At 39.4% G+C, this 26,750-nt stretch overlaps 1 protein-coding gene across 5 annotated transcripts in view; it reads right to left on the bottom strand.

Moving 5' to 3' along the window:
* Window positions 1-26,750, bottom strand: part of lyrm9 (LYR motif containing 9) — a 121,103-nt gene that overhangs the window by 49,746 nt on the left and 44,607 nt on the right. For 2 of the 5 annotated variants that reach the window (XM_072589878.1, XM_072589876.1), the window contains exon 4: window positions 17,636-17,696. The exons of the other annotated variants lie outside the window; for them this stretch is intronic. In XM_072589878.1, coding sequence (XP_072445979.1) covers window positions 17,676-17,696 — 21 coding nt within the window. In that variant the 3' untranslated portion in view covers window positions 17,636-17,675. The remainder of the gene's footprint in view (window positions 1-17,635; window positions 17,697-26,750) is intronic. 5 annotated transcript variants of the gene reach the window in all.

Genomic DNA, 26,750 nt, shown 5'->3' with positions numbered 1-26,750 from the left:
TTAAATGTTACGTCGCCAAGTTTGCAGGTGACACAACTAGGTGGAAATGTGTCTCATGAAGAGCATGCAATAATCAATGCAATTTGACGAGGCTTCATGATTAGGCAAAAAGTTGGCAGATGGAATAGAATGTGGAGAAATGTATATCCTACCATTATTTTAGAAGGATAAACAAAAATACAGAATATGTCTTAAATGGGAAGTGTTGAACTTCAGAGGGACCTAGTATGAATCATTGACTGATAATACATGGGTTGGGTCAGTAATTAAGAGAAGCAAATGATTTGTTGGCCTTTATTACAAGAGGACTTGAAAGCTTTCTCACTGCAATTATATATAGGTTTGGTGAGACCATATCTGGAGTACTGTGTACAGTTTTGGTCTCTTGACCTGTTGCAATGATCCTGCAATGAAGTGCCAAATTTATGATTCATTCTGGCAAGGGACCAGTGACTTATTTTTAAAGTGAGCAAAATGTAAGGCCCAGGGGACTTGCTGAGAGAACGTGGTTTTGAACAGTAAACTTTACTCCAAAAATGGACCATTATAAACAATCTACAATACATGCACAACTTATTTCCAATATCCAGAATTAACATGTGGTAAAATAGGAAAATAGACTGTAACCAAACATCAAATAGAACACTTCATCAAGACAGATCCTATGGATTTTTTTAGCAAATCCAGTATCACCTACCAGACGTTAAAGACAAACCTCAATAACCTTCACAAAAGATTATAATTCTTCGCTGTTGCTGACCTCACTCCTCACGAATCATGGATTACGTCTATGACTGCTCCTATTCTGGTTAGTCATCCTCTTTTTCAGATTTACTGTTTCCCTACACTTACTGCTAGGAAACAAAGAAACCAATTGAGGATTTCATCACACCTACAAAAAGATGTACTTGCTATTGTTATAGAGGGACAATAACAAAGGTTCTCCAAACTAATTTCTGGGTGGAGGAATTCTCCTATGACTGGGTCCATAATCACTGAAGTTTAGCAAAGGGAGAGGAGATCTCATTCAAACATACAAAATTCATATAAGGGTGTAAGGGTAGATGCAAGAAGGCTATTTCCCCTGTAAGATGTCCAGAACCAGAGGACACAGTCTCATAACGAGGAAGAAGTCACTTAGGGCTGAAATGAGGACAAAGTTCTTTGCTCACAGGTGGTGAATCTTTGGAATTATCTGCCCCAATGGGTCATGGAAGCTCAGTTGTTGAGTATATTCAAGACTGATTTCAATAGATGTCTATATAATAAAAGCATTAAGGAATATAGAGATAGTGCAGGGTGGTTCTTTTGAAGTAAAAGTTCAGCCAAGAATATTGGAGTGAGCTTGCAGCATTGACTGGCCTACTCTTGCTCATAGTTCTTATGTTCAGATTCCCTACAATGTGGAAACAGGCCCTTCGGCCCAACATCAACCCTCCGAAGAGCAACCCACCCAGATCCATTTCCCCTCTGACTAATGCACCTAATACTATGGGCAATTTAGCATGGCCAATTCTCTTGAACTGCACATCTTTTGGACTGTGGGAGGAAACCAGAGCACCTAGAGGAAACCTACACAGACACAAGGAGAACATGCAAAGTCCACACAGATAGTTGCCCAAGGTTGGAATTGAACCTGGGATTCTGGTGTTGTGAGGCAGCAGTGCTAACCACTGAGCCATGTCTACACTTCAAACAAAAATTGGCTGAGAAGCACTTTGGGACATCCTGATGCAAGCTTTTCTCTCTCTAACAGTTAAAGATACAAGAAGGAAACTTTTCAGTGTTAAAGATGCTTAGAAAGTGTTTTATCACAAAGTGATGACAATGCAATTGTTCATTCCTTTCTGTATATTTATAGATGGTACCAGCTAACATGACTGTTAAAGAAAATCAGTGAATCAGTATGCAAATAAAGTGCTATTTTGTAATAAAGCTCAGACCTTCCACATATAGAAGCTTACAGAGTAGCATATATAACCTTAGAAATAATACAAAACAAATTAAGAAACAAATTTAGTGGTTGCACACTTAAGTTTCCAACTTCCTTAATGACTGCAGGTCTTTAACTTGTTTCTCTAATTGACCATAATCATTGAGGAGATTTTTTTTGGGGTTTGGTTTTTTTTTTGATTTCTTGCCACAGATGCTGCCAGACCTGCTGAGCTCTTCTAGCAATTTCTATTCTAGTCTCTAATTTACAGCACTTGTAATTCTTTCGCTTTTTACTTAACTCCTGCACTTGTGCATAGTATGCATGAAGGATTCCGAGCAGTAGTACCACACCACTGAAGTTATTACATAAAAGCAGACAATATGAGAGAAAGGGCAGGCAGCAGCTGGAGCAAAACATTCAAAGACAGTTTCGGTTCAAAGTTCTTTTGTTGGAACTGGATTAGCAGAAATTACCAGGAAAAACTTAAACCCAAAAATATTCTTTTCCCAGAAATGTTATTTTCGCCTTGATGAACATTGTCCTAGAGGCATGCATTAATATTCTGCTTACTCACTGTTTGTTTTTATTGCCCAATATTAATGAGTAAAAATATTTGTTACGTCTACAGAATTCAGTTGTTTTCACAGTTTCTTACATAAAAGTCCCTGAATCACACAGTGACAAGAAGAAAAATCATCTTTGTTAGGGTTTCTGGTTGAATAGCATTGAATGATGTGTAAGACGTGTTTTTTCTAATTGCCATCCAATTATTAAGTATGACACCAAGCCACAATAAGAAGTATTGAGGCAGGAGCCCAAATGCTTAAAGAAGTATCTCAAAGGAGGCAATTAAGCAAGTGGGATGGAGAGGTGTTGGGGGGAGATTCCAAACTGGATATCAATAATGTAGCAATTATAATTGGGAACGCACCAATAGGACACAGTTTGAGGTGCAGAGGTACAGTGGTGTTGGAGCAGGTTATAGAGACAAGGAGGCGCAAGGCCAAGATGATTGACCTGGTAGGTCAACAAACACAGGGAAACAAGCTTTGGGGCAAGGTAAGCCTGAAGCCGCAGGGCTTTGAATGGCCCCAGGTTGATGGAGGATAGAATCTGGGAGACCAGCCAGGAGTGTGTTGGGACAGTTGAATTTAGATGTGACAAAAACATAGATGAGGGCTTCAGCAGCATATGAGCTGAGATGGCAACAAAGATGAGCCAAATTAGAGAGCTGGAATCTGAGAATGGCATGACTATGAGGTCAGAAGCATTCCAGAAAGAAGTTCTGGTCACTGTTGTTATGAAGGAAAATATAGCAGCCAATTTGCACAAAGCAAACTTCAACAAACAGAAATGTGATAATGACCAGATACATAATGGCCAGAGCCCTATGGATAACTCCTTGCTCATCCTTGTACACTGCAGTGGGATCTTTTATATCTACCAAATCAAGCAGATACACCTTTAGCCACCTCTCCCTAGAATGGTTTGGAAGCTGATACACTGGGACCATGTAGAGGAGTATAAACAAAGATGTTGAGACATCGATCCCTTTTGATAAGACTACTTGAAGGTCAAGAATGTGCGGTAAGATATTGACATATGAGCCTGCGTGTAGATATTGACCTTTATGTGTGAAGTAACAGAAATGTATTGTGAAATTCATCAAAGAACAGGTAAGTCTCAGACAGCCACAACTATTTAGAATCATAGAGCCATAGAGGTGTACAGCATGGAACTGACCCTTCAGTCCAACTTGTCTATGCTGACCAGATATCTTAAATTAATCTAGTCCCATTTGCAAGCACTTGGCCCATATCCCTCCAAACCCTTCTATTCCTATACTTATCCAGATGCCTTTTAAATGCTGTAATTGTACCAGCTTCCACCACTCCCTCTGGCTGCTCATTCCATACATGCACCACCTTCTGCATGAAAACGTTGCCCCTTATGTCCCTTTTAAATCTTGCCCCTCTCAACCTAAACCTATGCCCTCTAGTTCTGGACTCCACTGCCTCAGGGAAAATATGTTGTCTACTTATCCTATCCATACCCCTTATGATTTAATAAATCTCTATCAAGTCGGCCCTCAGCCTCTGATTCTCCAGGGAAAACAGCCCCAGCCTATTCAGCCTCTACCTATAGCTCAAACCCTCCAATCCCGGCAACATCCTTGTAAATCTTCTCTGAACCTTTTGAAATTTCACAAAATACTTCCTGTAGGAGGGAGACCAGAACTGCACACAATATTCCAAAAGTGGCCCAACCAATGTCCTGCACAGCTGCAACATGACTTCCCAACTCCTGTATTCAATACACTGTCCAATAAAGGCAACCATACCAAATGCCTTCTTCATTATCTGATCCACCTGAGAGTCCACTTACAAGGAACTATGAACTTGCCAAACAGCATGACAGGAAATTGTTAATATGGCTCACTAAGATGAGATATTTTTAAGTTATCAAGACATGGATGCAAACTCCACAGAGAAACTGACTTTAGTTCAATGAGGATATAACTAAACATTAATATATATTGAATGATAATGAAGAGAAGTGAAACTTTACCACAACACTCCTGTTTTATGTCCATAATTTCCATATACTTGTATCTTTTAAAGAGATACAGATCCTTCTTAAATTCAACAAATTTAAATTCCACAAGAGTGCAGACTTTGTTATGAAAACTGGCTTTAGTAGATCACATATTTAATGTTTGCAGGAGGTTATTGTTACAATGACTATTGGTTAATCATAGACACGTATTCACATGAGGTTGCTAGTGATGCCCACATCCCACGAGAAAGAAAGCGTCTCAGTTCCCTCGTCTTTAACTTCATCTTTTGCCTAATCATCATCTGAGGATAAAGCGAATTGTTGGTAACCTCATTATTCAATTTGACAATGAGATGAGCTTCTGACCAAAATTCCACTCCTTTATCAAAGCTACCAACTTCACCTGTTCCACCCTTGCCTCAGTTCATATACTGCTGAAGCCATCATTCATGTTAACTCTATACTTAACTCCTGGCATACCTTCCCCCCGCGCCCTCCCCCCCCTTATAAACTTGAACTCATCCAAGATTTTACCTGTTTTCTAACTCCTATCTTGGACGTATTCAACTATTGTCCCTGTGCTCATTGATTTAGATTGACTGATCCAGATCTCAGGTTCTGTTTCTCCAGTTTGACTGATCTTGGGCTAGAGATTCCCCCAAGACAGTGACAATAATACAATAATGGTAGTCCAGTCTTTATCATGCACCAATCTAAATTTAGAAAACCACAAACAATAATGGCTTGGAATTTTGTTTTGACATATCATTTTCACGCCTCTTCTGTTAGCATTAGAATTTTGTGCCAATTGTTGCAAAATTCTGGATAGCTGATACAATGTCTCACAAAACTCCTTAGATTTGCAACATCCAAATAAGGAAGAAACTTTAGACAATGAAATGTGGCTGTGTTTTCAGCACAATGGGTGCTGTTTTGCCTCTGAAATGCTATCTACAAAACTGTGTATATTTCTGGTGCTAACATCACTGGAATCCACCTTGGTGAGGACATTAAAATGCACATAGAGAATCTGCAGTAGTATACAGAGTGGATAGATCATACCAACAAGTCAACGCATGGCATGTTTTGAAGCCAGTGCTGTCATTTTCAATCTCACCTGTTCAGCTTACTCTTAAATATGCAATCAGCAACTGCCAGTGCTCCTTTCAAACTAACTGCTAATTGATTTCTATTGACTCTTGCTATGATTAAAATGAAGTTTGTGGTTTCCAGAACTGCTGAGATCTGTTGAAATCTACAGTGAGTGGTAGTACACTATTTATATTTGATTCATACAGTCATAGAGTCCTACAGCATGAAGACATCAGTGTCAGTATCACTATTAAAACAGTGTGGGAGTTCAGATTCCCTTTGTCATAGTGAATTGGCCTTGTTGCATATTCTAGAGTCATACAGACATAGAGTCCTGCAGCATGGAGACAGGCCCTTTGGCCCAAATTGGTACGTGCCAACCAAAATGTCCATCCACGCTAACTCCATTTCCATGCTCTTGGCCCATATCCTTCTAAACCTTTCATATCCATGTTTATCCAAATGCCTTTTAAGTGTTGTTAATATACGCATCTCAACTACTTCCACTGGTAGTTCATTCCATATGCGAATGACTCTCAGTGTAAAAAAAGTTGCTAGGCAAAAGTGAGGACTGCAGATGCTGGAAACCAGAGTTTGGATCAGAGTGGTGCTGGAAAAGCTCAGCAGGTCAGGCAGCATCCGAGGAGCAGGAAAATTGATGTTTTGGGCAAAAGTCCTTCATCAGGAAAAAGGTTGCCCCTCAGGTTCCCTTTTATTGTTTCCCCTTTCATCTTAAACTGATACTCTTTAGTTCTCGATTCCCAACCCTGAGAAAAAGACTGAGTGCATTCACCCTATCCATGCCTCTCATGATCTTACACACTTCTATAAGATCTCTCCTCAGTCTCCAACGCTCGAAAGAAAACAGTCCTAGCTTGTAACCTCAAACCAGAAGGTTGCAACTAAATGGCTCAAACTGCTTACTGTGCCTACACCTGCTGTTCAAACCACCATCTTGTTCACTGCTATTTGCCTGCCTTTTCCATGTAACCCTGTGAAATCTTCCTTTCGAAATCACCATCAACCTCCAGCGGTACGTTCTAAATCCTAATCACTCAGTGTATGAAAAAGCTTTTCCTCACATCACTATTGCTTCTTTTATTAATTTTGCTGGAATGGCCAGCATACGCTGCTGATCCCTGATTGCACTTGAGAGCAATTAAGAATCAACCACATTACAAAGGAGTCATATGTAGGCTACAATAAGGTGAGGATGGTCAATTTAGTGCCCATAAAGGCATCAGTGAATCAGATGGGTTTTGTTATGATCGTTTCACGGTTGTTCCTTATTTGGGACTCACTTTCAATTCGCAGATTTCGATAAAGCTAATATAGTAGAACCCCCATATCCACGGATTCCATTTCCATAGTTTCAGTTATCTGTGGCGCAGCCTGAAAATATTACATGGAACATTCCATAAATAGTTCCAGGGGGTTGCTAGAGAGGGAAGTTTCCTATTTAAATGTTAGGGTTCGCTACTATCCGTGGTAGGACTTGAAATGTATCACCCGCGGATACAGGGGGATACCTGTACTTGCAGTGGTGGGCTTTGATCCCTTGTCATCAAAGCCTCCAAATTATTGATTTGGTGATGTTAACACTACACCATCATCTATCCCTCGAACCCTGTAATGCCACATAATGCCTAGCACTAGGTAGAACAATATTACACCATCTTTGGATGTTCATGTGTAACACATTCATGTGCAGCAATATTGTGGCTTCAAAAGCGAGACTGACCTAAGTGTAAAAAAAAACTGAAGAAAATAACCTTCTCAAGTTGAACCAGAATTCAGACAACTGACCCAGTGCTAAACGCTCAGTGAGTCACAGCATTCAAAAGGAAATCAATAATTTCATTTGCAGTGGATGTTTCTTTGAAAATGCCATTTTGATCATTAGCTTGATCAGGAAATGTTTCCAAGTGTCCTAAGTGTGCCACCAGACAGCTCGTAAGGAAGCCAGATTGTGTGATTGTGTATTTGATCAGATAGAGATACGGTTTTGGAAATTTCCTGGTCACTTGCATTGAGAAACATGTGAAATGTGGAAAGCAAATACAAAACCCAAAAGGGGATATTGACAGCAGGTGATTTGTATATCTTATAATCCATTCCATTTCTTTGATTTCAAATGATAAATTTATCAAACTCTCCATCCTATTACACTTGTTCCAAATAATGGCCCTGCCCCTGAGTTGAAGATCTAAGAATCTGCCTGTGTAAAACCTCTACAGTGAGATGATTCTCAATGTAGCCCGGCGAGTTCATGGATATGATTCTCCAAAACAACCTTTTGAAGGAGTCTGGAAAATATTATTAGTCAGTTATTATGCTGGCATTGGATGGACAGGCCTCCTCCTGTTTTGTAATTTTTTATGACACCGGTATCAACTTATGTATTCTCATCAGTTTAATAATGAAGGAAGACTACATTTCTGTAGTGCCTTTCCAATCTCAGAAGCTCCCAAATCACTCTTATTTTGAAGGTATGGATCACTGTTGCAGTTTAAGAAAAGCAAGTCAGTTTTCTCAAACAAAGATCCCACCAACAGCATTGAGAACGTGATCCAATTTTAGTGATGTTTGATCAGAGATAAATATTGAACAGTAAACCGGGAGCTCTCCTAACCATTTTTTGAAATATTGGAATTGCATATCTGTTCTTCATCCAGGAGGGCAGACTGTGGGCCTGGTTAATGTTTAATAAAAGAATCGGAATTTCCTGACACTGCACCACACCCTCAGTAGTGGTGGGACTTAAACCAATAACCTTTTGAATTGAACGGGACCGTGACAGAATTGAGTCACAGTTGACACCTATTGTATTGTAGCAAATTAACTTATGGATCTCTTGGTATAACTTTACTCTCCACAATTAACTTGATTTTCAGCTTTTAGTCTTAACACTGAATTCTGTTTTCATGGCATTTTTTCTTGCTAATTTGAACAGATCAGTATCTTGCTCTGTATCTAATCCATATGTCAATGCTTTTAATGGTTCGTTGTTCCTCCCGGTTTCTTTGCACATAAAAGGCAAGTGTAAACTCTTCCGTAGCTACTAACTTTCATAGGCAATTTGAAAACAAAATCTCAAGCTTGAGCTGCATTCTTTTCTGAATCCTTTACTTAGAGGAAGTGGAAAAGCATGAAGGGATTTGAAAAAAAGGATAAGAAGTTTAAAATCTGGACTTTGTTCAGCCGGGAACCAATGTAGGTTGTTGGGTCAATGTGGAATAGGGGTGATAGGTGTGAGTTATGACATGGGAAGCAAGGTTTTGGATTGCCTCCAATTTATAGACTGCCAGAAGTGCATTGGTGCAGTCGAGCCAAGAGGTAATGAAAACATGAATATGGTTTTCAGTAACAGATAAGCTAAGGTGACAGCAAAGTCAGTTGCTCTTAGGGTCAAATATGACCAAATGTTGCGAACACTCTGGATTAAATTTTGGTAGTTGTCAGAGAAAGAGATGGAGTTATTCAAATGCTTTGAATGACATGAAATGTCTGTTGTGATATTGTGACATAGATTTGCCACAAAAGCTTGGCATTATTCCAGTCTCAATGTCATTTTAACAACATGGTTAAGTCTTAAGGACTGTCCAATAACCTCTCTTACACTGAAGGTAGTTTTAACAAGCATGGAACCTCTTTTCTTCAGATTTTAAATTATTGCTGGAGATTTGCAAAAAAAAAGTCCTCCCTCATTTCTCCTTGTTTTCTGTACCCAATGACACATTAAATTCATTATTCCAATTCCGTTTTCTTAGTTCAGACTCTGTCCACTTCACTAAAATTACAGTCCGAGTTGCTATAATGTGTGTTTCTTCAACGCGAATTGGCCATAATGCAATTGAAAATTTTAAACTGTTAGTTATAGAACAGCCTTGCCTGTATTGGCTAAAATGCAATTCTGGCCCAATTGGGTTAACTGGCCCGGCTATTGCGTGATTTTCTTATAACGCGAGATTGCATAAGAACAGAACTATCATGTTATATCAGAACTGACTGTATTCATTATACTGGTTTAGTAGATACACAGTTCCTTGCCACATGCACACAGATCCCAGATCACTTGTAAAGGGTACCTGCTGTTTAGATGTTTCACTGAGAAATGGCTGCCTTCTAAAACTCCATATGAACATAAATGTCTAACAATGGTTGGTGCTGTTTACCACCCACCCAGAAAAAGTCTGACTCACCATGTCTTGTGAAATTCAACACTTAAAAATAACTTTTTTAAAGCTCTTATCCTGCCTGTGAAAAAAATGGTCATCAAATACTGGCATCCTGCATTACATAAATGTTGTCAGAAATGCAGGAGACGCAAATTCAAAAACAAATGTATACACTCATAGAATTTGGCATGAATTATTTGTGTATGAAAACAGGTGCAAAGTGATCAAGCAACTTCTTACTCCAGCCCACAGCACTGCATACTTGTGGAAAGGTTATTTGGCTTTGAGTTGACATCAGCCATACAGTGCTCACATCTATATTACTTAAAGCAGAATAACATTCCCTTCACTTTGCCCCATAAAAACTGGTGAAGGAATTTTGAAGATTTCGTCGTACAGATTTTATGGGTGCAAAATGATTTTAGGAATATATTGTTTCCAGTATTTTGTGAAGTAACTCTGATTTCATTGATTCATGAGCCTTCAAGAAAATGTTGTGCATATTTGTGCAAATGTTTACTGACAACCAATCAAAATGAATGATTGTTCAATGTACTATATATATATATATATATTATATATATATTTGTTATCAATGATTGTTTCGCTTTGTCATTTGGATTGAACATTTATGATACAAATATACTGATGTTGCAGATTATTTGCTTTTGTAAGAATAAACAGCAAATAGTTATTAACTTTTCAGCTGCTTGGGATATTATTCTGTATTATACTTTGGAACTTACATAGAATGAGATTTCTATTAATGTCAGAAGAAAATCATGACTAGTGATTGTTAATCAACTCTTATGACCAGAGCCCACATATGGTTTTCCAATTTGTTACAGTTCCAGACTGGATTCTTGATCCTGTAATGCACTTTGAAAATGTTGCAGAATATATTTCTATATGATTCAATGCTGATATCAATACACTGATTTCTTTCTGTGCAAGTATTTGGAAGCCAAACTCCTTTTATTTTAAGCAAATCACTTCGCATCATACCATTTCGAACACTCTCATATATTTGATCAGTTAACTAACCATTCCAATGGAATATTATCCTTCATCTCGTGATTTGAGAAGATTACACATGTGTCAATCATTAACGTAGTCTTAGAGTGCTGATACTTTAGTATATGGATAGTACATTTGAAGAAGTGATCAACACCACAGCTGTAGGGACTGGAGGAAACAATGGAATGGATGACCACCAGGCAGTCAAAGAGAATCAGGCAGGTAGTGCAGGACTCCCCTGGGGTGCCGCTCACAAATCAGTTTTCCACATTTAGAAACTGATGAGGACATTGATTCCTCAAGGAAGTGCAGAGAGAACCAATCTTCTGATACCACAAGTGGCCTGACTGTACAGGAGGGAAGGAAGAAGAAAGCAGAAGTAATGCTGATTGGAGATTCATTTGTTAGGAATCAGACATGCATTTCTGTGGCTGCAGATGTGACTGCAGAATGGTGTGTTGCCTCCCTGATGGGGAGGGTCACTGAGCAGCTGCAAGTTATCCTAAAGGGGGAAGAGTGTCAACATCAATACTTTAGTCACCTTATTTTATTCTCTGACTTTTACTTGTCTCTGGTGCTTCTTAGTTAATTCCTTAATAATTTCCCAGCTCTACTAATGTCGTGCAAACACATGTAAATAGGCTTCCTGGCACTCATTAATGCGATTCTTGTCTTTCTGTTCAGAATGTGGCTGCAGAAACAGACCTTGTTTCTTCGAAATTGAGAATCAAATTTCTGCTGATCCAATCATATTTTCTCAACTGACTCATCGTTGTCCACATCACTGTGTGGATGGATCACAAAAATGTTTCGGAGTGTAATGGAAACATATCAGATGATGCATTCTTATCTTTTATATTCATATATAATTGCATCCATTCAAATCGGGACATTGTTCCTAGATCCTAGAATTGAAACATCTTCTGGAAGGAACAAAAGGCATTGATGGCTTTGTGCAAGTTATTGAATAAAAACAATTTTATTCTGTATCAGAAATAGTCATAAATATAAGGATCAAAACTATCAATATCAACCTCTAATATGTTGCCATTAACTAGCCATTACCTTCTATACCAATAGTCATGATGATTGTAAGATTTCTTATGGCTGAGGATAACTAATATAGACATTCTTTCCATTAAAAGTCAAAATAGAAATGTGTGGGTAGGTTCCTGATAATCATGAGTTCTTGAACTCATAGGCTTTTTATTTTGATATGGACCACGTGAAATCTTCCAATCAATTTCCTCTTTCTCTGAATTTGCAGGCTCTGCCACTGTAAATGGAGAAGTTGTGCAATTAAAGCATTATTATAATTTTCTGCATTTTTGTGTAGTGTACTAACTGACATTAAATCTGCCCATTAAAAATCAACATGCTTCTAACCAGGAAGGACATTTTAGCATTCTTTTAAAATATCTTTGCAAACTGTAAGGACTGTGAAGTAACTCCACAGGGGCTGGTATCTCATCACCAAGTCACTCTTTATTTACACGTGGAGAGTCCTTGACACTGATCCAGTTCCCTCAGAGCCAGTTCTCAGAGTGAACAGAACATCTGGCATGCCTATTTATATCTGCCAGCCAAGGCTCTCTGATTGGGGCTGTTAATCTGGTCCATTCAGGGAACTCAGATTCTATCATGTCTACCTTGTTGACCTTGTTGCAATCATTACAGATTTGTTTTTGAGTGTTTCATTGTAGATTTTCGTACAAGAGAAAACAGATCAAAGAAGACTAAATACCAATATATGCTTATCTGCCATTTCTATAATTGCTTGTGTGAGTTCTGTATCACTAGTCCTGGAGTGGCAAACCACCACTGTTTGGTGCAATGAGGTTTGCAATTAGTACTAGTGACAGAGGGCTCTTGTGGAGCAGTGGAAGTGTCCCTACATCTGAGCTGGGAGGCCCAAGTTCGAGACCTACCTGCTCCAAAGATGCGTTATTCCATCCACAGACCAGTCGATTAAAAATGCATTAGTACTAGTGGCAGTCAAAGTGATCTAACCTTTCAGGCTACTCATACAGACATGAATCCCTGTATTATCATCATCTAATTTTCATTTTAAGTCAATGGAGACAGTGAGGACTGCAGATGCTAGAGAAGTCAGAGTTGATGAAGTGTGGCGCTGGAAAAAGCACAGCAGGTCAGGCAGCATCTAAACTATGAGTGTACTAGGTCCCTACCTTTAAGTCAACGAGAAATTTGTAGAATTTCTGCTAAGAAGATGAATGATTACATTTAGTGTCTGTAATGGAGGGGATTTTTTTGGAAGACCAGGCTTAGAGCTTGTCTCATCCTTGCTTTTGTTGTGTTCTTTTTCCAAATTTTCACCATCATTCTTTGAAATCAGTTGGTAAAGAATCCATAGCTGGAGCCATACCTTGGGTAATTCTTGATCACCTACCAAACAATATTACTGCATTTTTAAGTCAATTTGTTTGTGATTGATTTTGAAATATTTCAAAGGTATATGAGGTCAAGTGCTATTGACATGGCAGTCTGTCTTTTCAACTGATTTCACTGTTGCCCTTGCCATCGTGTTGTAAGAGAGGTAATATGGAATGGTTTGCTATGGGCGATAACTCCTAATCAATGGTTTCTTAACTATGAGTGTACTAGGTCCCTATCCTTTAGGAGTATCTTCATTGGGCAGTGTTTGGTAGCATTTGCTAGGCCAGAGGAACTATATTCCAACAAGAGAACACGTCCACCAAATATCTTAGCAGATTATTTCCAATGTGGTCAGTCAGGGAGAGTAGAAGATGGAAGTAGAAGGATATAGACAAGAAGGAAATACACACACTCAGGTATTTTCTGGTATTTTTACTTAGTGAGATCTAAATACATTCAAAGAACAGCCAAGGATATTTGAAGTCATCTGCGTCACCGAATAATATTTTAGTCACTCAACATAAGGTTAAGCATGTGAAAAACATTTTAACTTCCATCACTTACCTTTATGATTCTAAAACTTGAATCTTAATGTTTAAAAAAATGTCAGTACAAAAACATGACTCACTCCTACAAAAGTGTACTGAAAATGACAGAATACCTGTAGGACTCATGGAGATTTTGATTGGCATTTTAAAACCCTTTCGTGATCTACACTGATAAGGGGGCTTTAATATCGGATTATTTCTTGAGGCATTTCACAGGAGGAGTCAAAACTTGTTTTTGAAACACTTATCTCTTGCATACTTGTCAATACACTCCCATTATGCCAGTGAAAAAACTATAGGTGAAAAGTAATTAGAAGTAAATGTCTATGTGTTCTTATTTTTTAAAAAAAGCCAGCCGTCAGGTTATGCAACAATGAATTTCCACGACTTTCATACTTCATTACTCAACTTGAGTTTGCCAATGGCAAAATTTTCTACAAATATTTTCCTCATCCATCACAAAGCAGTGTAAGTCATGGTGTTTAAGTAGTGTATCTTCAGAAAACATAGTGGGCATGGGAGATAATTATTAAGGAGTCTTGGGTTAAAGAAAACAGCAAATAAATTCGCATGGAGTTAATGTTTGTAATTGTGATTTGCTTTTAATATTGATGAAGAAATGTGACTCTTTTTACCAGGTGCCCTTATTTTGTCGGCCATCAGGCACTATAGCCCACAGTAGAAGTTAATTGAAAGAGGTTTGTTCGTGAACAAATCACTGAATGCTTTAATTCTTGAACCAGCTGTGTCAAATTTCTCTCTATCCAACAACATTGCTTTAATCAGTGAAAAACATTTAGAGATAGTTATATAAAATATGAACATTTAGTTTTAGACTGAGCCAGACTAATCTGCCCTCAATTCACCCTTTACACAGACACCAACATTAGACTTTTCTTTCAATAAATATGTTCTGACATCAAAGTAACATACGTGATTTCTATACATTACCTCCGTGATTTTTTATTTAATTATGACTCTTAATTTCCCTTGCTCAAATTAACAACTGCTCATGACTTTGGTCCTGTATCTAATCATGCTTTTATATGGCTTTTAAAAGAAAAATTTAAAGGTGCTCGAGGCACTGTTGTAGTGTCCTTACTTCTGAGCTATGAGGTTTGGGTTCAAGTCTCGCCCATTGTAGAGGTATGCAATAACATTTCGAAACAGGTTGATGAAAAAATCTATAATGTGACATTAACAGCTCTTGAGGTGCAATGGTTAAGTCCCACCTGCTCCCACAGTGTGTCTGAAAGGGGGTCTTGTGGCACAGTGGTAGTGTCCTTCGCTCTGAGCAAGAGACCCGGATTCAAGCCACATCTGCTCCAGAAGTGTGTTAAATGATTATGATTTTTCAACAATATAAAAGTAAGGCTTTTTAAGCTAAACTTTGCTGGAAAAAATAATGCTCTATAAACAACATACACCATTGTGAATGCCCAAATTGGTCAGCAAATTTAGGTAATTAGATTCGCTGTTGAGAATTTTGGGAGTCTGGTTATGCCATTTTGTTACTTGCTTAATATAAATAGCATACCCCTGAGCTTGACATTATTTTAAGGAAATGGCTTGTGCATACTAATTGCCTATTAAGTTCACAAGGGAAAGTCAATTCTCATACTAACTGTGCTTATTCCTTTTTAATGATGTGATAACTGTTAAAGCAATGCCAATCAACTTATAACTAATAACAGAAACAATGAAGTTTCGACTGGAAAAATACAAGATTTTTTAAAAATTTAAAATGTTTTGATGTTTTTCTTTTCATTCTGTCTCTTTTTCTCCCCCTTAATTCAATATTTACTTCCCTCCTTAATTTCTCTCTGTGCATAATCTGATTACAATTTATTTGCCTTCTCAGTTGTCCTGTTTCTTTTCCCAGTCCATTGAGTAGTTGGTTCACTACTCACTGAGGTTTCAATTGCCCTCCCAGTGTGTTGTCAACTCATACTTTCAAGCAAACTGCACCACAATAACATTTGTGTTGCAGGTACTAGACAAGTACTAACTGATGTCCTCACACATGGGTGACCTCACACTTTCGTTGCAGCTGTACTTCACAAACTCCCATAATTTGTAAGAGAAAAGACCTCTAAGGCACTTTCATCTTTATTGCTTTGATTTAGAGCCATTGTTTTCGAGTTGTGGAAAGCATTCACTTAACATAAAAATAAAATGAATAACTGTAGATACTGGAAATCTGAAACAAAAACAAACTCTGGCTGTGTCTGTGGTGCATCTCCATAGATGTTCCATACCTGCTGAGTTTCTCCAGCAATTTTGAGTTTTGATTCACTAAACAAAGATAACATGGCTTCGATACAGTGAACACTCACCTTCACTGACCCATGATCTGCTGATTTCATGTGGAGTTAGTTCCAGGCTTCCATTTGGATACATAGAACATAGAACATAGAACATAGAACAATACAGCACAGAACAGGCCCTTCGGCCCACGATGTTGTGCCAAACTTCTAACCTAGATTAAGCACCCATCCATGTACCTATCCAAATGCCGCTTAAAGGTCGCCAATGATTCTGACTCTACCACTCCCACGGGCAGCGCATTCCATGCCCCCACTACTCTCTGGGTAAAGAACCCACCCCTGACATCTCCCCTATACCTTCCACCCTTCACCTTAAATTTATGTCCCCTTGTAACACTCTGTTGTACCCGGGGAAAAAGTTTCTGACTGTCTACTCTATCTATTCCTCTGATCATCTTATAAACCTCTATCAAGTCACCCTCATCCTTCGCCGTTCCAACGAGAAAAGGCAGAGAACTCTCAACCTATCCTCATACGACCTACTCTCCATTCCAGGCAACATCCTGGTAAATCTTCTCTGCACCCTCTCCAAAGCTTCCACATCTTTCCTAAAAAATTTTACATATTTAAATTTGCACAGGCACAGCATAGAGCAATAGTGGCCATTGGTCTTAGTGTACGGAATTGTTACTGTGTGGATGGGGCAACCTACGCACACATGTGCCTATTAACTTCAGATAAATCTAGAGGAGAACAGTAGCATATTTAAAATAATACCTGGAGGAGGTTTTATTAGCATCACTTCCCCTGAAACCCTCAATGTAAATAAATATTTTCAAAAGTAGAATCCTTAAAACATGTTAATTTTATATTTGTACCTTCTAATTCTGCACATGTAAATGTAGTGTAAAAGTTTAGCATTGGCTACATTATTTATAACTCTGCATTTCCTTAACCTAAAGCAGATGGTTTCTTAATTCCTTTTTGTCAGAAAAAAAAATGTGTTGTGAAACAAAGGACACAGAGACAGTACAGGAATTAATAAATACGACAGTAAGGCAGGAAAGTGGATTTAAGATTAAAGATCAGCAAATCTTAATGAATTCATTTCATGTATTTTGAGCTTGCTGTCCATTCTGCTGTTTCTTTCCAACTTTGCATGCTGTATATATTATTCATGAATATTTCAACATTGACCTTTTAATAATCCAAATATATTCTATCTATTGCATTATTCTTGTCTAATGTTTCTGTTACTTCTTCACAGTATTCAATACGATTGATCAAGCACAACTTTCTCTTTGGAAATCTGTGCTGGTAACTTCTATTATCTGTTTAGTTTCTAGATGTTTCTGAATTACATTTTTTAAGTAAAGGTTTCATTATCTTTACTGCCACCATCAATATTCAGTTAATTAATCGACAATTCCATAGATTTGTTCCGATTCTCTTTCCAAACGTAGGAATCACATTTACTGTCCATCTCATTTGCTCTGTGGCACTATTTATCTTCCTGATATATTTTAAGTTGAATGCAAAAATACTGCTGCTACTTTGTCACTCACTGCTTTTCTTATGAATAGATGCATATCAATAGAATTGCCCACAAACCAATGTTCCCACTAAGATGTGCGGACCACTCACCAGCTTGCAAGGCACTGTAGAAGTGCTGCACTCTTCTCCCCTAGCAAAGGTCAGTCAGATTCTGTTGACAGAAAGTACATGCTGATATACGATTTACAATATACTATAAAGAACATAGATTTTTGAAAGGTTAATCCCAAATTGTAACCTTTAATGATGGGTGAAATGTGAGGATCCCGAATACCTACCATTCAAAAGCCAATTCAAGGAAATCAATGTACTTAGAGAAAACAAAAATGAAACCAAATAGGAGTATAGGTTACAACCTAAGATTGTTCAATTTAATATTGAGACCAGAGGCCAGCTGGTAAGTGCTGTTTCTCCAGGAGACCATATTGGGAGCTGCAAACACAGTATACTAAACTTCAATAAAGTTAAAAATCACACAACACCAGGCTTTAGCCCAACAGATTTATTTGGAAGCACTAGCTTTCGGAGCACTGCTCTTTCATCAGGTAGATTGTCCTCAGGTAGATGAAAGAGCAGCACTCCAAAGGCTAGTGCTTCCAAATAAACCTGTTGGACTATTACCAGGGGTTGTGTGATTTTCAACTTTGTCCACCCCATTCCAACACTGGCACCTCCAAGTCAAAACTTAAACAAATTCAAGTAAATAATTTTAACCTGGAACAAGTGTTTTGAATGCTGTGAATGGCAGCACTGAAAGCACAGTTGTTACTTTTCCTGTGATTTTATTGACAAGTACTGTGGGAAGGATAGCCAGTGCTTGACATGATTGAGGAATTGTCCAGGCTATTCGGAATAATTATGTATGTAACAGACATGCTATGGACTAACAGTGTTTTCCTTGTAGTTTATGGGATAACTTGGTTTGTGTATAGAATGAGCTGCCAGAGGAAGTGGGGGAAGGCTAGTACAATTGCAACATTTAAGAGGCATTTGGATGGGTATATGAATAGGAAGGGTTTGGAAGGATATGGGTAGGGTGCTGGCAGGTGGGACTAGATTGGGTTGGGATATCTGGTTGGCATGGACCGGTTAGACGGAAGGGTCTGTTTCCATGCTGTACATCTCTATGACTCTATAATTTCAAGTCTGACAAACTATCTAGCAATCTAATTTGGTGTATTTGAAGAGTTAGTTATCTCATGTTCAAGTCTCATGTGTGTCAACTACTTAAGGTAATCATTAACTTTTTGTTTTTCTGCTCCTGTGTGTCTCTGAGTAGTAATTTAATAATACTTCTCTTTGTTTTTCTCTGATTACTGTTGATGAGTTTGCTGGCAAACAAAGAAAAGTGAAAAAGTCAGTGGGTATTTAAATAGTTAAGTCCAGCATAGATTGGTGCTCCCACTGACTAGTTCATCAGTGAATACATTAACATATGTGGAAACAGTAGGTTTTCCCAACTTTTTCTTTTACTTATACTGTTGGACATTATTTTGGAGAAATGCTATCTTTGACAAAGCAATTGCAGACAATAAATGACCCCAATCTTTCTTTCTTACCTCAGCTTGGAATTCTCCTCCAACACCTTGCCTTTGCGTTGAATGCTTCGAAACATCTTGAAGTCATGAAAGGAACTTTATAAATGCAAATCCTTTTAGCTTTAATTTATACATTTGTTCCAGTTTTTGAGGTAATGTGCCGCCATTTAAGAAGATACAAAAATTAATTATCCAGATCGTGCTTCAACATGAGGCTCAAAGTTTACTATAATAAAATCTTCTCATTGGTTATGCTACCTTTCTCAGCTAGATAGATCTCTTAGCAGAGCAGAAACATTTCAGGTACATGATAAAGGCTGACATTTTGAAGAGGGCAAAATACATTCTGGAATTCTGTTTTAAAAAAATTAATTTAACTTAAATACCTTAATGAGACAATAATACATCTGGAAACTCCTATCTTGTACATTAAAACATCCGACTGCTGAAAGTCCACAATGACTAGTCTACTGGGGACAAAAGATCACAACTTAGAAACCATTTTATTGACTGCTGTGGAATGTATACAGCAATACAAATAGAGTGTTTTATACTTCACCTGGACCTTCAGGTGGTGTTGTTAATCCATCTGGGCACATCAACATGACAATAATTCAGCAAATCAGGTTACCATTCCACATTAGGAACACAGGAGTTACCAGACAAAGACAAATAAGATCTAACCAGTTCATCTTCTGCCATCCCAGTTATTACATGATACAGTACTACAGAGAGTTACTAATTATTGGAATCAATCTGTGTCAGTCACTCTACAGCACATCCAGACATGACTTGAGGAAAGCCCTGTGGCAGATAGGTTTAAGAACCATGGAGTGATTTTCATGTTTTTCAGCAAAGAAAACCAAATAAATTGAGTTGGAGGTTAGAATCTAAAAGTGTAGAAACTCTGCATTGGACTCTGTCTTGAGTCATAACTTAGGACAGTGACAAGATTTAAGAGAGTAGAAGGATTGAGGTCCTTATATTTTAAAAATCTGAAGATATCAAGGCAGGTAAAAGACTTCGGCTTCAGGTGATGGGAAAGTATAGGTTAAGTGGAAGTCTAAATACAGTTTGTTAGAATTGCAACTCATTACTATATGATGAACCTTGATTTCAGCAGGAAAGTTACAGGAAGAGGAATCATGTAGGACTATTTACTTGCATCTTAGATACCTATTCAACATTGAAATAATGTGTCACAAATACTTTTCTTCAACTTGATTCTTTTTGTATCCCATTAAAATCTGATTTTAACATTGTGAAGAGCATACTCCCTGACAATTATTATGATGACTAATGCAAATATTTCATTATGCAACTGCACCTTTCTGACAATCTTATCCTTGTAAAAGGGTTGCCACTGAAATGTTCAATGATGGTGAGGTGAACTGGGGCCGGGTGGTGAGTTTCATCACCTTCGGGGCAGTGATGGGTGATCACCTAAAAGGATAAGATGGTCAGTGATATCATTGATAATTATATGTGTTCCTGTATTTCGGGATTGTGACTGCAAAGGAACAGGATCTGAAAAAGACTGGGAAAGTCCAAGAAAGAACATAATGTGCAGCTAAAACTTAAAATTATTTATTACTCACAAGAACCTCCTTGTCTCCTTAATGGGCGAAGATACACAATCTCTTCTTAAGCAGAAATAAAATTCTATCACATTACTTAGAATCTCCACAGCATGGAAATAGGCCACTTGGCCCAAGGCTACACTGGCTCTCCAAAAAAACATTCCATCCAGACCCATCTTGCCCACCCTATAATCCTGTATTTCCTATGGCTAAACTACCTAACCTGCACATCTTTGGACTGTGGGAGGAAATCAGAGCACCCAGAGGAAAACTACACAGACACAGGGAGAATATGCAAACTCCACACCTGAGGCTGGTGTCCCTGGTACCGAGAGGCAGCAGTGCTAACGATTGTCCCACCTCACATTGCTTGCACTCACTTTTTTTTAGAGTTATATTCGTGAATCTCCTACAACATAACAACAGATGGAGGAAGCCAGATGGACAGACTGGCCGATTAGACATCATCATGAAGTGTGTAGTTCTGAGAACGACAAGAAATCCCTAAATGTACTTTGTCAAAAAACCTTAATTGTTTGACACTGTCCTCAATATGCATTTTTCCCCCTCTTCAAACTGAAAAGTTCCAATTTGTCTAAATTTTTTCACTTCAATTCAGTCCTTGGTGTATAGGGACCAATCCTCTAGCTCTTTGCATCTTTTCTGCTGCTAGTCTATTTCCCCCAAAACAGATACAACTCATAATGCAGTCTGATCAGGTTACTGTTAGAGTGGGTAGCAATACTTTATGACATAGATGCCAGCAACAAATATATCTTCCTCTCTGTTGTGAGGCATGATTTCTCACACACAAAGCCATATTGACTCTCCCTAATCAGTCCTTGCCTTTCCAAATACATGTAAATCCTGTACCTCAGGATTCCTTCCAACAACCTGCCACCACCACAGGCTCACTGGTATATAATTCCCTGGCTTTTCCTTTCCACTTTTCTTATATAGTGGTACCATGTTAGCCAACCTCCAATCTTCTGGTACCTCATCTGTGACTATTGATGGTACAAGTATCTCAGCAAGGGGCTCAGTAATAATTTCTCTAGCTTCCCAGAGAGTTCTAGGATACACCTGATCAGGTCCTGGGGATTTATCCACCGTTATGCATTTTAAGACATCCACCGCTTCCTCCTCTGTAATATGGACATTTTTCAAGACGTTACCATAATTTCCCAACATTCTATATCTTCCATATCCTTCTCCACAGTAAACACTGATGCAAAATATTCATTTAGTATCTCCCCTCATCTCCTGCGGTTCCATACATAGGCTGCATTACTGATCTTTGAGGGGTCCTATTCTCTCCCTAGTTATCCTTCTAACCTTAATGTATTTATAAAATCCCTTTGGATTCTCTGTAACCCTATTTACCAAAGCTAAGTCTTGTCCCCTTTTTGCCTTCCTGATTTCCCTCTTAAGTATACTCCTATTGCCTTGATACTCTTCTAAGGATTCACTTGATCATTGCTGTTGATACCTGAAATATGCTTTCTTCTTTCTCTTAACCAAAACCTCAAATTTCTCTCATCATCTAGCATTCCCTACACCTACCAGCCTTGCCTTTCACGTACTGTCGCTGGACTCTCATTATATCATTTTTGAAGGCTTCCCATTTTCAAGTTGTCACATTACCTGCGAATATCCGCACCCAATCAACTTTTGAAAGTTCTTGTCTAATACCGTCAAAATTGGCCTTCCTTCAATTTAGTACTTTAACTTTTATACCCTGTTATCCTTTTTCATCACTATTTTAAAGCTAATAGAATTATGGTCGCTGGTCCCAAAATGCTCCCCCACTGACTCCTCAGTCACTTGCCCAGTGTTATTTCCCAAAACTAGGTCAAGTTTTACACCTTTTCTAGTAGGCACATCCACATACTGAATCAGAACATTTTCTTGTACAACTTAACAAATTCCTTTCCACCTAAGCCCTTAACACTATGGAAGTCCCAGTCTATGTTTGGAAAGTTAAAAATCCCTTACCATTACCACCCTATTATTCTTAAATATAACTGAAATCTCCTTACAAATTTGTTTCTCAATTTCCCTCTTAATGTTGGGGGGGGTCTGAAGTACAATCCTAATAAGGTAATTATCCTTTCTTATTTCTCAGTTCCACCCAAATAACTTCCCTGGATGTACTTCCCTAAGTACAGCAGTAATACTATCTCTTATCAAAACGCCACTCCCTGGCAAGACAAAACATGAGCAACAAGAGGTCTATTTGTGAGAATTGCATACCATTATTACACAATCTTGCCTCATTTGCATACATAATTATTGAATTCCTGACATGGCGGTCAGAATGTGTATTTGGTGGCTGCAGCTCGCTACTTGCACCATTGAGTGTCCATCTTGGATAGCAGGCACCAACATCCATTGGTAGCAACTGCCTACAGCCTCCCACTTTGTCCATGAAGGTTGGCATCATATATATTTGAGTTTTACCATATCATCAATGACATTTCTCCAAGTAACTAAAAATAGTTCTCAACTTCAATTAGTTAAGGGGGTGGACATATTGGTGTATGGCACTGTTATTTCAAAATCACACCTACAGCATGTGCCAGCACGTTACACTACAAACACACCAATGTTTCAAAATTAGTGCTAACTAATTTTGCTCCAAATTGGATGTTCATAGCATTTCTGCTTTGCTTTGCCTCTTTCAGAACTTAAAGGTTCACCGTTTTGGATACTTGTGGGGGGGACGACTTACCAGGGGTAAGTAACGGGGCTCAGGCCTCTGGCACAGAGCCTGTCCCCGCTACTCAGAAGGGAAGGGTGGAGAAGAGCAGAGCAATAATAATTGGGGACTCGATAGTTCGGGGCACAGATAGGCGGTTTTGTGGGAACGAGAGAGACTCACGTTTGGTATGTTGCCTCCCAGGTGCAAGGGTACGTGATGTCTCTGATCGTGTTTTCTGGGTCCTTAAGGGGGAGGGGGAACAGCCTGAAGTCGTGGTCCATATTGGCACCAATGACATAGGTAGGAGGAGTGCTGAGGATGTTAGACAGGCTTTTAGGGAGCTAGGTTGGAAGCTCAGAGTTAGAACGAACAGAGTTGTTGTCTCTGGTTTGTTACCCGTGCCACGTGATAGAGAGTCGAGGAATAGGGAGAGAGAAGAGTTAAATGCGTGGCTACAGGGATGGTGCAGGAGGGAGGGATTTCGGTACTTGGATAACTGGGGTTCTTTCTGGGGAAGGTGGGACCTCTATAAACAGGATGGTCTGCACCTGAACCTGAGGGGCACCAGTATCCTTGGGGGGAGGTTTGCTAGTGCTCTTGGGGGGGGTTTAAACTAACTCTGCAGGGGCATGGGAACCCAGACTGTAGCTTTAGGGTGCAGGACCTGGAGTGTAGGGAGGTTAGGAATATGGCATCAATCTTAAAGGAGGGTGCCTGTAAACAGAAGAGTGGCTTGAAGTGTGTATACTTTAATGTCAGAAGTATACGAAATAAGGTAGGTGAACTCGCAGCGTGGGTTGGTACCTGGGACTTCGATGTTGTGGCTATTACGGAGACGTGGCTAGATCAGGGACAGGATTGGCTGTTGCAGGTTCCAGGGTTTAAATGCTTTAGTAGGGTCAGAGGTGGGGGCAAAAGAGGGGGGGGGTGTGGCTTTGCTTGTCAAAGATAGTATTACAGCGGTGGAAAGGAAGATGGACGAAGATTTGCCATCTGAGGTAGTTTGGGTTGAGGTTAGGAATAGGAGAGGTGAGGTCACCCTGTTAGGAGTCTTTTATAGGCCTCCTAATAGTCCTAGAATCGTTGAAGAAAGGATTGCGAAGATGATTCAGGAGAAGAGTGACAGTAATAGGGTGATTGTTATGGGAGACTTTAACTTTCCTGATATTGATTGGGAAAGCTATAGCTCAAGTTCGTTAGATGGGTCAGTGTTTGTGCAATGTGTGCAGGAGAGTTTCCTGACACAATATGTAGATAAGCCAACAAGAGGTGAGGCCATACTGGATTTGGTTCTGGGTAACGAACCAGGCCAGGTATTAGAACTAGAGGTAGGTGAGCACTTTGGGGACAGTGACCACAATTCGGTGATTTTTACTCTAGTGATGGAGAGGGATAAGTGTGTACTACAGGGCAAGAGTTATAGCTGGGGGCAGGGAAATTATGATGCGTTGAGGCATGACTTAGGATGTGTGGATTGGAAAAGTAGATTCCAAGGCAAGAGCGTAATTGATATGTGGAACTTGTTCAAGGAGCAACTATTGAGTGTCCTTGATAAGTATGTACCTATCAGGCAGGGAGGAAAGGGTCGTGTGAGGGAGCCGTGGTTTAATAAGGAGTTGGAATCCCTTGTTAAATGGAAGAGGGCGGCCTTTGTAAAGATGAGGCGTGAAGGTTCAATAGGGGCAATTGAGAGTTATAAGGTAGCCCGGAAGGACCTGAAGAGAGAGCTAAGAGCAGCAAGGAGGGGACATGAAAGGTCCTTAGTTGGTAGGATTAGGGAAAACCCGAAGGCTTTCTATAGGTATGTTAGGAATAAAAGAATGACTAGGGAAGGAATAGGTCCAATCAAGGACAGTAATGGGAAGTTGCGTGTGGAGGCTGAAGAGATTGGGGAGGCGCTGAATGAATACTTTTCGTCAGTATTCACTCAGGAACAGGACATTGTTGTCGATATGAATACTGAGGCACGAATAAGTAGAATGGATGGCTTTGAGATATGTAGAGAAGAGGTGTTGGAAATTCTGGCAAGGGTGAAAATAGATAAGTCCCCTGGGCCTGATGGCATTTATCCTAGGATTCTCTGGGAAGCAAGGGAGGAGATTGCAGAGCCATTGGCCTTGATTTTTGTGTCCTCTTTGTCGACAGGAGTAGTGCCAGAGGACTGGAGGCTAGCAAACGTGGTTCCCTTGTTCAAGAAGGGGAGTAGGGATAATCCTAGTAACTATAGGCCAGTGAGTCTCACTTCTGTTGCGGGCAAAGTCTTAGAGAGAATTGTAAGGGATAGGATTTATGCACATCTGGATAAGAATGATGTGATCAAGGATAGTCAGCATGGTTTTGTGAAGGGCAGGTCGTGCCTCACAAACCTTATTGAATTCTTTGAGAAGGTGACGAAGGAAGTAGATGAGGGGAAAGCGGTAGATGTGGTATATATGAATTTTAGTAAGGCGTTTGATAAGGTCCCCCATGGTAGGCTACTGCAGAAAATACAGAGATATGGCATAGAGGGTGAGTTGGAGGTTTGGATTAGGAATTGGCTCTCTGGAAGAAGACAGAGGGTAGTAGTTGATAGCAAAGGTTCATCTTGGAGTGCCGTCACTAGCGGTGTTCCGCAAGGATCTGTTTTGGGACCATTGCTGTTTGTCATTTTTATAAATGACCTGGAGGAAGGGTTAGAAGGTTGGGTGAGCAAGTTTGCGGATGATACGAAAGTCGGAGGAGTTGTAGACAGTGAGGAAGGATATGGCAGGTTACAGCGGGATATAGAGAAGCTGCAGAGCTGGGCAGAAAGGTGGCAAATGGAGTTCAATGTAGCTAAGTGTGAAGTGATTCACTTTGGTAAGAGTAATAAAAAGATGGATTACTGGGCTAATGGTAGACTACTTGGTAGTGTGGAAGAGCAGAGGGATCTTGGTGTCCATGTACACAGATCTCTGAAAGTTGCCACCCAGGTAAATAGTGCAGTGAAGAAGGCATATGGCGTACTGGCTTTTATTGGTAGAGGAATTGAGTTCCGGTGTCCTGAGGTCATGCTGCAGTTGTATAAGACTCTGGTGCGGCCGCATCTGGAATATTGTGTGCAGTTTTGGTCGCCATACTATAGGAAGGATGTGGAGGCACTGGAACGGGTGCAGAGGAAGTTTACCAGGATGTTGCCTGGTATGGTAGGAAAATCCTATGAGGAAAGGCTGAGGCACTTGGGGTTGTTTTCATTGGAGAAAAGAAGGTTTAGGGGTGATTTGATAGAGGTGTACAAGATGATTAGGGGGTTAGATAGGGTTGACAGTGAGAACCTTTTTCCACGTATGGAGTCAGCTATTACAAGGGGGCATAGCTTTAAATTAAGGGGGGGTAGATATAGGACTGATGTTAGGGGTAGGTTCTTC

The sequence above is a fragment of the Chiloscyllium punctatum genome, chromosome 19, assembly GCF_047496795.1.
Source record: "Chiloscyllium punctatum isolate Juve2018m chromosome 19, sChiPun1.3, whole genome shotgun sequence".
Classification (NCBI taxonomy): domain Eukaryota; kingdom Metazoa; phylum Chordata; class Chondrichthyes; order Orectolobiformes; family Hemiscylliidae; genus Chiloscyllium; species Chiloscyllium punctatum.
The sequence above is the reverse complement of the archived record's forward strand: the minus strand, read 5'-3'. Positions and strand labels throughout refer to the sequence as shown.